The following is a 10490-nucleotide window of genomic DNA, read 5'->3' on the forward strand; positions in this document are numbered from 1 at the left end:
ACACACAGTGACAGGCAGGCTTGCAACATGGATCGAGCCCCACACAGACCCCTTGAGGTGGTGGGTATGCAGACGGATGGACATGAAGAACTGTGCCTAACAGTGGGAGACCCACCAGGACCCAGGGAGGGGTAGGGGGACAAAGTGAACCACACACACAAAACCGTAAGACATCCCAGGACACCGATAGGTACAAGCACCCAGAATGTGGGACAAACCCACAGAATGGAGGGATACAAACCAGAGGGAACAATGGGAGGGCCACAGAGACCCCAGCAGGCACAGTGATATCCTATGACCCATGGAGGCCCACCCCCCCAGCACACACACACACACACACACACACACACACACCATCTCCTTCAATTAACACCTTGTTTGTGCCTTCCCCTCCTCCCCAGCTTAACGAAAACCTGGGCTCCTTGGGCCTCAGAGTTAGAGGTGTGTGTCTGGGGAGTGGGGGTGGGGAGATGGCCTTGGTCATTGCAGAGCCACCTCCCCCTGCCCTGGCCCTGGAGCTGCGGGGGCTGCTATCTGTGAGCAAACTGTCCTTGGGGTCAGGGACAGCAAAGAGCCAAAGGTCAGGTCGATGCCTCCCCCAGCCCCTCCCCCAGAGGCAGTCAGCTCTTGGGGGCAGGCGGGAGAGGGGACAGGGACATGGCAATTCAGGTGTTCAAGCCCCATAGGGCCCGCCCTCCAAAGAAAAGAGACATTGAGTGAGAGGCAGAAACAGTGCCTTTAATGGTCCAACACAGGCAGTATCCCGCTTCCCAGGCAAGAACCAGACTTCAGCAGAAATTCCCCATACCCTAGCCAGTCCTTTCTGGTTTCCCCTGGACCAGAGGGGGGAATGGGCTCTAGAAAAAAACAAGGAGTAGCCTCACCTCCATCCCTCACTCAACTCACACCAAAGAGACATTGATGACAGTGGCCAACCCAGGGGCTATGGCAGCTGTCACGGTGCACAACGGTACACTGTTTATGTCAGCCAACCAAGATGGTGGCCATCGTAGCACCCAACGTGCCCAAAAAAAGATGTTATGCAGGATGATGGCCAACTGGCCCTCCAGTATGCCAAGAAGTCAACCAAAAAAGAAGTGATCACAGCATCCAACGGGCCAAAGAAGATGTCACTGGAATGGTATCACCATCCCATCCAAGAGGATGTCCATCACCATGTCCAAAGGGCCAACTGAGATGTCATCCCAGGTAGCAGCCATCAGAGCACCCAATGGATGGACTAATAACGTCAATCAACATGGCAGTCTTGGTAGAACCCAGTGGGCCCACCAAGATGTCAATGGCAGTTATCACAGTACCCAAAGGATGGATCCGATGCCCTCAGACACCGCAGCCACCACAGTAATAGACCAAACAAGATGGTAACTGACGGGGCGAGTCAAGTGTTACCAGGAGGATCAGGCCCCAAGTGCCCGATGGTGTGAGCTATAGCCATACCCCACCCACCACGCTGCCACACCCCCGCTAGGACGCGTTAAGCAGAGAGCGGGAATAGACACCCTGATAGTAGACCCCAGGCTCCCCACTCTCCACCCCATAGCCCCCAAACCCCATGTCCAGCTTAGGAGGTGCTGGCGTCTGTTCCGACATCAGGTTGTTGATGGAGAAAGGGTGATTGAAGTTGTAGGAGGCATCAAGCTTCAGCTCCCCGGGGAGCTCCAGGCCAGTGAAGTAGGGTGAGGAGGAAGTGGGGGAGCCACAGTCCAGAGCCCCCACATCTTCCCCGGCCTGGGCCTCTGGCTCAGGGGGTGGAGGCTGGGGCTGCGGGGGAGAGGTGACCGTAGCAGCAGGGGCAGCGGCCGAGGCAGCCGACCCTGCACTGTTCCTGGGGGTGGAGGTCCCGCCAGCTCCCTTCTTCACCTTCTCCTCCAGCTTGAAGCGCTTCTGGCGACGCAGGTAGCAGCCGTTCTCAAACATGTTCCCTGAGCTGGGGTGCAGGGCCCAGTAGGAGCCCTTGCCCGGCTTGTCTGGGGAGCGTGCCACCTTGACGAAGCAGTCGTTGAAAGACAGGGAGTGGCGGATGGAGTTCTGCCAACGCTGCTGGTTCTCCCGGTAGTAGGGGAAGAGGTCCATGATCCACTGGTAGATCTCGCTCAGGGTCAGCATCTTGCCCGGTGCCTGCTGGATGGCCATGGTGATGAGTGAGATGTAGGAATACGGCGGTTTGGCGTGGGCCAGCGGCCGCCGGTAGCCTTTCGGCATCTCCTTCCCATGCACCAGCCCATGGCCCGGACCCCCGTACCCTGAGCCGCTGCCTCCGCTGCTGCCGCCAGCCCCCAGGCCCGGGAAGGTGGGCCCCAGGGGTGCTGCAGGCGCTGGGGGCGCCAGGGGTCCTGAGGGCAGCGGAGAGGCAGGGAGCCCCCCGGGGGGGTAGGGAGCACTCAAAGGATTCAGGCTCATGTAGGAGTTGAGGGGGGCCATCGTGGGCACTGGGGTAACTGGCGAGTAGACCTGCAAGGAGAGAAAAAGTGATGGGGGGAGGTCAGTGAGTTGCCACTCTGCTGATCAGCAAAAGGTCGCCAGTGTGTCCGCCACTGTGTGTCTGTCTGTCTGTCTGTCTTGCCCCTTCTACAAGTCCCCTCCCCCATCCTTACCTGTGTCTGCAGATGGCTATCTCTAAAAGTCTCTCTCTCTTCCCCATTCTAATGCACCTCATCTTCCATCCCCCAAGCTCTCTATACTGGAGTTCATGCTTTAGGTGGTTATCTAAGTAGGGGTCTGGGGCACACTGGGGAGTCTCCGAGACCCTTTGAGGGTGTCCAGGAGGTCAGAAATATTTGCCTGTAATGCTAGGAAATTACTAGCCTTTTTCACTATGTCTCAGGAGTTACAGTGGACACTGGACATTGCAACAGACCAAATGTAGAACCTGCCACAAGAATCCCGCTGTCTCCTATTGAACCAGACACTGAAGAGATTTGCCAAATGTGTAACAGTATCACTCCTCTCACTAAACGTTTTGAAATATAGTTATTCTATTTTAGTTTTTATTTTTATTTATTTATTTTTTAAAGATTTTTTATTTATTTGACCGACGGAAATCACAAGTAGGCAGAGAGGGAGAAGGAAACAGGCTCCCCGCTGAGTAGAGAGCCCGATGCAAGGCTCGATTCCAGGACCCTGGGATCATGACCTGAGCCGAAGGCAGAGGCTTTAACCCACTGAGCCACCCAAGGTGCCCCTTTTTATTTTTTTTTGAATAGGCTCCATGCCTAATGTGGGGCTTGAACTCACGACCCTGAGATCAAGAGTTGCCTGCTCTATCGACTGAACCAGCCAGGGGCCCCTGGAAATATAGTTATTAATAAAAACATAGTATTTGGGGCACCTGGGTGGCTCAGTGGGTTAAAGCTTCTGCCTTCGGCTCAGGTCATGATCTCAGGGTCCTGGGATTGAGCCCCGCATCAGGTTCTCTGCTGAGCGGGGAGCCTGCTTCCCCATCCCCTGCCTACTTGCGATCTCTCTCTGTCAAATAAATAAATAAAATCTTAAAAAAAAAAAAAAAGAGGTTCTGAAACCAAAAAAATTAAAAATTCCTCACTTATCTAACCATACCCTCTATGTGGTTCTGCTCTATCACCCTGTCAGGTTATAGAATTACACTGTTAGAGGCCAAAAATGTTTCAGGATGGGCGGTGGGGAGGGCACCTGGCTGGCTCAGTCAGAAGAACCCACGACTCTTGATCTCGGGGTCATGAGTTGGAGCCCCACGTTGGGTGTAAAGGTTACTTAAATAAATAAAACTTAAAGAAAATTTTTTTTTAATGTTTCAGTATCAGAAATCACATGTTTCAGCTTCATCTACATCATCTCTTTCCCATATATCATTATATCTAAGGCATTGCTATTTGTAAGCTGTAATATTATTTTAAGTACCAGTAAGAATGATACCAGTAAGGGGGGCAAAAAAACCAGCCAGTCCTAGACACCATTGATTGTAAAACCCATGCCATTTTCAGAAATGTTCTAAAGAAAAACGTGCATCTTAGCTCACTGAAATACAGTAGACATGGCTAGGTCTCTCTAAGTAACCTTCTCTCTCTTTCATCCTTTCAACCAATATCTATATGGTCCCCCTACGTAGTGCCAAGCACTGCTCCGAGCACTTCACAGGAAAAGGTCTCCATTTCAACCTTTACAACTGCGCTGTGACGACACGCACTGTATAACTGAGCAAGCTGGGGCCCAGAGAGGTTGTCCAGGGTCACACAGTAAGAAAGGGGCAGAACTGGGATTCTGATTTATGCAGTCTGGCTCCAGACCAGGGCTCTGGATCACAAAACAAAAGCAAGACAGGAACAGCGATCCTCACAGACCTGACAGTCTAGCAGGAAATGAAGGAGAGAAAACACGGAGAATAGAAAGCATGATGGGTGGTGATTTCTCCCTCCCTGTGTTTACCCTTTCAGCCCACTGTCCACCATCCCCCTCCCTCAGTCCGACAATGGCTTCCCCCCTCCCCTCCCCCTCCGTGTGTCCTGTTCCCTCCCCACGCGGGGGTGGGGGGGTACAGCTATCTTTCCAGCAGGAGCCACCTTTGCTGTCAGTGGGTTCTGTCTTGTCCCCTGTCACTGTAAGGATCTGCAGGTCCCAAGGTCATGAGAGAGAAGGGAATGGCCGGGGTCACTCAGAGACTCAGGGACAGGTGGCAACCAACTCTCCTCTGAGTGCAGGCAGAGAAACTCTCTCTCACGCACTTTTCTTTCATCTCCATCTCTGGTCTCTGAATCTCCCATCTGGTTCCACGTGTAACTGTCCACCTCCTTCCCCGTTTCAGTACCTCCCTGCTCCTCCTCTCTACTCCCAGTCTCCATCCAAGCTTCTTCTCCGCCATCCCTGTCTCTCCCCGTCTCTTTCTTGCCCCTCTGTCTTCCCCTCCTTCTCCTGTCTCTCTCTCCTCTTTCCCCAATCCCCCTCCCAGTCTTTCCCTCCTTGTGACTCTCCCCAACTCCATCTCTCTCCCCCCACCCTATCTCTCTCTGCCCCACTCCTGGGCCACGTCTCTTTCCCCCCAGCACATATCTGTCCCTCTGTCTCATTGCTTCAGCATCATCTTCCCAGAAGCCTCCCATTGAAACTGGAGTCACAGGTACCCCTTCTCCATGCATTGGTGTCCCCACCACCACCTTGGCTGATTCTGCCCCCTCCCCAGGATAAGGGAAGTGCGTCCTTAAGAGCTGAAGGAAGGCAATGGACTCAGAGAGCTCCTAAATCCCTCTGTGACCCCCACTCCAATTCTCCAACTCCATGAGGCTTCTCTGGATCACAAAGGAAGATTGACTGGGACCCCAGGACTCTCCTTTTCTGAGTCCCCACCCATCCGGAAGTCCTCCTTGAGGTCTGACCTCAAGCACTCCAGCAGCCCTAATCCACCCTTGGCTTTCCCACGCCCCAGGGCTGGGATGAACCCCCAGTGTCCGGGTGTGAGCCGGATCTCCCCTGCCAGGGCGGGGCTGAGATTGGGGGGAAGCCCTCAGGGGACCGGCACCCCCATCCCAGGAGGCTGGAATTTCTCTCTCTTCATTTCCTTATTGTCTCTGGGGGGAGGGTGTGACAGGGAGCATAGGAAGGCCATGTGAAGCCAGAAGCCTAGTTTCTAGTCCCAGTCCCAGTCCAGATCCTCCAGATCCTCCAGATCCTCCAGCAGCTCCCCCTTCCCCACGCACACACACTTGGAATGGCTTCTGAGTTCCCATCTCTAAAAGGGGGGAGAACTTGGACCAGCTGATCTGTGAAAATTGGAGGTCAGTGGGGACACCCCAGGGTGCTAACTTTCCAATTTCCTTCCTGACAGGGAGCCTGACCAGGGGTGTCAATCACCCCAGCAGGAGGGTGCTGTGAGCAAGAAGCAGTATGGGGACCCTCTTAGTTCTTAGTTGCTGAATGAGTGCAGATGTTTCTTTCCCTATTGTTCTGACCCTGGGGGAGGAGGTGGCTCAGTGCATGGGAAGGCTGGGGACACGGTATTTCCATTTCCGGCCCCCTATATGTTAACTCTTCCAAAATATGCCCCCAAATTCTAATCATCTCTAGACTGTCTCTCAATTTCTGACAGTTTCCACGCAAGTTCTTAAACTTCAGACTGTGCCCTCATAGCAACTCCTCCATTATAGACCAATACAACTTTCTTCTTAAAGATGTGCTCCCCCCAAACATAGATCTGTAGTTGGGTCTTCTTCAATCATGTCCCTAGACTCTGAACTCTCTCAGCTGGGGCAACCCCCACCCCCTCACCGGCCGGCACTACCTGCCAACGCTCCCACCCGTTCTCTGCCTTCCCCACTGTACAAGTGACACCTCCAACTCTCAGCACTCCCAGTCCCTTCCCTGGTCAGCCTGCCCCATCCCACGTGCACCTCACACCTCCACAGCCCCAAGACTGGCCCCTCCTGGGCACTCTGCCAAGCCCTGCAGTCCTGGGGAACCAGGAGTCCCAGCCCAAGCTTCAAACCCCAGACCCAGAATTCAGGCATGGTGGGGCTCCTTGTAAACCCCCAGATCTCAGAATCCTTGGAGATCTCACACATTCCAGTCCCTCTGCGACCTGAAACCCAAAGTCTCCTTCCAGGTTAAGAACCCAAATGTCCGGACCCCCATAATCCTCCTACTGGTACCCCTCCCTCTGCCATTTCACAATCTTGACTATAGAAAGAACAAGCTAAAGAGGAGCCCTTGTATTAGTGGGAACGGGAGTTAGAATTGGGGAAGGACTTTCCCTCTGGGGAGGTACGGGAATTAAGATACACCCTGCCCCCTAGTCCAAGGGCAGCCTTGTCAGAGATGGGACAAGTGAGGACATTAGCAATTACTGGAGATTACTGGAAGGCAGGGGTGTGAAATCTGAAACCCTCCAGCCTCTGAGTATCCCTGCTGAGGGTCTCTAAAAACAATTAAACCACTGAAGTTCAGTCAGGAGGGGTAAGGGTCCTGAATAGAGATGGGGGGGGGAGGAGACTGATCCCTCTCCTGACAATGCCCTTGCTCACATCTGCTCTCAGGTTCCCAACTCTGACCCCATCTGGGCCCCCATCTCTCTGAGCCCCAGCTCTCACCCACCTGTGACTCCAGACTCCCAAACCATGTTTCATCTCTGAGCACCTCCATCCCTTAACTTTGAGCACTAATCCCTATTTCTGACTCTTAGATCCTCACCCCGGAGATGCTTACCGCATGCACAACCCCAACACTGATTTCTACCCCAGAAGTCCCATCTTTAACTATATTCCACCCCTGAGCTCCCACCTCAGACTTTCCTTAATGGTGAACCTTTTCTCCCATCTCTTAGCTCTGCCCCCCCCCCCGCCCCTCCCGCTTTGGAACCCCACCTCCTAATCCCCCAGCTCTGTCCCCTAACCTGGAACTCGGATTTCTATCTTTGTTTTTGTTTTGTTTTTCATTCTAATCCCTTGGATTTTGGGTCCCCAACACCCAGTCTTCACATTTAAACTATGAGCTGCCCCTTGCCTAAATTTTTCCGTTTGAGCCTTCGCTCCAACCAGCCTAAACCGTACTCCCACGCCTCGTCCCCCATCCCGAACTTCTACACCTGGTCTGCGTGTCTGTAGTTCCTCCGCTCCTCAACTGTAGTGGGGGCCCCCATTGGATTCCCACACTCCGTCCTTGCCCCGATTCATGCTCGCACCCTGATTCATGCCCCCCACTTCCCGCTCCGCCATCCCCGAGGACACACCTCGCCCGCCTCCGGGTAGTAGCTCCACTCGGCCAGGTCATGGGCCTCCATCTTCACCGAGCCCAGCATCCCCCGGGCCTGCGCCCCCTCCCGCCCCCGCTCCGGCCCGGGGGGAACCGAGCGCTTCAAATCTCTCAGCCGGCACCGCCCGAGTTGCGACCGGTGCCCGCCCGTCTGACCGCCCGGGGTCCCAGCCGTCCTGGGCGCCGCGGGAGGCGGCCACGCTTTATAGCTGGGACACCCCCCACCCCGCCCTCGCACGCCCCGGGCTCCCCTCCCGCCTCCCCGAGGGCGGCGCGCTCGGACTGGGGCGCCCCCTGCGGGATTAAGCGGAGACAGACCTCAGGCGCCGGGAGCCGCAGCCCGGGGCCACGAGAGCTGGAGGTGGCTTAAGAGACGGAGCGACCGGTGCGCAACACTGCCGAGGCTAAAAGCCCCAAGGGCAGAACTCTGGGGCTCTTCTACCCCATCGGGCTTCATCTTCTCGACAGAAGAGGGCGAATGGCCAGAGCCCAGCATGACCGCGGCGGAGGAGAAGGGCCTCAGAGCGCTGTGGACTCCGGAGGTCAGTATATGCTACCATAAGGACTGCAAGAGACCCTCGAACCCACGTTCCCATTGGACGGACTGGAAGACTGAAGCTTCCGACAGCTGGAAAGGCTCCAGACTGCGTAAACGGTCAGGACCTAAGGTGGACGGGATCGAGGACTCTGCTTAGACTCCACTGGGGCAACAGATCACCTCCAGGTCCTCGGAGCTTTGCCGCCCAGACTCTCCGCCCGCCCTAACACCAGCCGTCCAGGACCCAGAACTACCAAGAACTCCATTTCCCAGAAGCCTCTACCTCCTTTTCCGTCCAGTGCCTCCGCTAAGGGACTACATTTCCCTTAAGGCATGGCAATCAAAGGCCGGAAATAAAGGACGCCCCGGCGTCGTCTGGGGGAGGGTGGAAGACCTCTCGCGTTGCAGGTGGTAGGGGCGGGGTCGGGCCGCAGTGTGGACTCCATTTCCCGGCGGCCCTGTGTGCGCGGCGCGTGCGCAGTGTCCCGGCGGCGAACGGAAGATGGCGACGGCGGCGTCTGTGAGGAGGCGCTGCTGAGGGGGCGCGAGGGGGACGGAGGTCGGCGCCGCGGTGAGCGGGGGGCGGAGTGGGGGCCCGGGAACGAAGGGAGGAGGGACCCTGAGGCGGCAGGAGCGCTGGCCGGCGGGTTGGGGCGCTGCGAGGAAAGAGGAGCAGTGACGTTCGGGACCCCGGTTTCTTCCCCAGCTCAGGACCCACCCGTGGCTCTCCAGTGCCCTCAGGGCAAAGTTCCAACGTGGCCCCTAAGGCGCGTCCGCCCCTCCGGCCCCGGCTCGGCCTCTCTGCTCGTTCCCCACTTCGCACAGCTGCACTGGCCTTCCGGTTCCTCAAACTCGCCATGCGCCTTCCCGCCTCAGGATTTTTGCACATGCTGTCCCCTTTGCCCGCAACATCCTTTTACCCATTCTGCCTGGCTAACTCCCATTCATCTTTCGGGTCTGTGCATCAACGTCACTTCCTCTGCGAAGGCCTGCTTTCCCGCCTTCCGTCCCGAAATCCTCCTGTTAAACCCTCTCATAGGTCCCTGTTCCTTTCCTTCATGTCACATGTGGTCTGATTTATCATTGGACCTTTATTTGTGGGGTTTTTCGATTAGATGCTTGGCCGTGAGGTCCACGGAGACAGGGACTTAGAGAATGTGTTCCCAGCACAGCGCTGGTCGCACTGAAGATGCCCGGTTAATGTTCGTTGCATGAATGAAAGATACTCCTGGGGTTACTTCCTGTATGAGGGGAGTCGTCATACTCCCATATGGGAGTGGGGCAGTGGGACTCAAGGAATACACCAGGAGGGAAGGGGAAACAGTGATGGTCGGTAATCGCAAAAAAGACTGCAAGCACCTCCAGATGTTCTTCAATAGGGAGGTTGGCAGAAAAAAAGCTGGTAATACCTACATAATAAAATACTATGCAACTATTAAAGGGGGGTTGGGGGAAGGGAATGAAGAAAATGTCTCTACGTTGATATAGAGTGGGCTCCAGAAAATATTAAGTGAAAACAAACAAAAGAGAAGGTGGTGCTAATTATGTGCTCCCTTTTTACTAATCATATGCTTCCCTTTTTAGGAAAGAAAGGAAATGTGCATATACTTTTTTTTTTTTTTTTTAAGGATAAACCAGAAAGTAGAAGAGGGTTTATTTTTTTAACACAGGGTTAAAAAAATTAAAAAGGTAGATTTCAATCTGTTATTGTCATGGAAAGAGTGGAAAGGTTGGAAAAGTTCATCATGAAAAGGTTCATTATGTTCTGATAAGGGACTGCAGTGTGCTGGTTGTCAGGTGACTGTGCCCCTTGGCTTGCTTGAACAGACCTGTCCTGGAGAAGGAGTGCCTTTCAGAGAGGCAGGACTGCCTAGTGGTGAGGAGGATAGACTCTGCAGTCATACTGCTGGGTCTGTGTCTCAGAAGCTGTGAGCCTTTGGTCCAGTGACTTTACCTCCCTTACCTTCAAATTTCCTCATTTGTAAAAGGAGATTAAAAATAGTAACTGCCTCTAAGAGTTGGTGTTGGGAGCTTTAAATAAGCTAACATGTGTGTTAGAATTGTGCCTAGCACATAAATATTAGCTATAATTTTTCAAGCGTTTTAGAGCCAAAGGGCGGGGATAGTAAGTCCAGTGATTGGGGAAGCCCTTTGGCATTCATTCTGATATTTACTGAGCACTTACTCGGTGCCAGGTGCTGTTCCATGCTGTAAGTCT

General features: G+C 54.4%; 2 protein-coding genes across 4 annotated transcripts in view; one reads left to right on the forward strand and one right to left on the reverse strand.

Annotated features, from left to right (window-relative positions):
• Positions 1-717: 717 nt before the first annotated feature.
• On the reverse strand, positions 718-7914 carry FOXA3 (forkhead box A3). Its single transcript, XM_082710629.1, has 2 exons — positions 7712-7914; positions 718-2472 (listed from the first exon to the last, which is right to left on the reverse strand). The coding sequence occupies exons 1-2, from the start codon at positions 7778-7780 to the stop codon at positions 1486-1488; spliced, it is 1056 nt and encodes a 351-aa protein (XP_082566755.1). The 5' UTR covers positions 7781-7914; the 3' UTR covers positions 718-1485.
• Positions 7915-8032: 118 nt separating this feature from the next.
• SYMPK (symplekin scaffold protein) overlaps positions 8033-10490 on the forward strand; it is a 36310-nt gene continuing 33852 nt past the window's right edge. Inside the window, exon 1 of one of the 3 annotated variants that reach the window (XM_082710624.1) lies at positions 8033-8680. The gene's annotated coding sequence lies outside the window, so the exon portion shown is untranslated. Of the gene's footprint in view, positions 8844-10490 lie in introns of all 3 variants that reach the window. The other 2 variants (XM_082710623.1, XM_082710625.1) reach the window with 2 other exon arrangements.

This window comes from Mustela nivalis (genome assembly GCF_964662115.1).
Source record: "Mustela nivalis genome assembly, chromosome: 18".
Lineage (NCBI taxonomy): Eukaryota > Metazoa > Chordata > Mammalia > Carnivora > Mustelidae > Mustela > Mustela nivalis.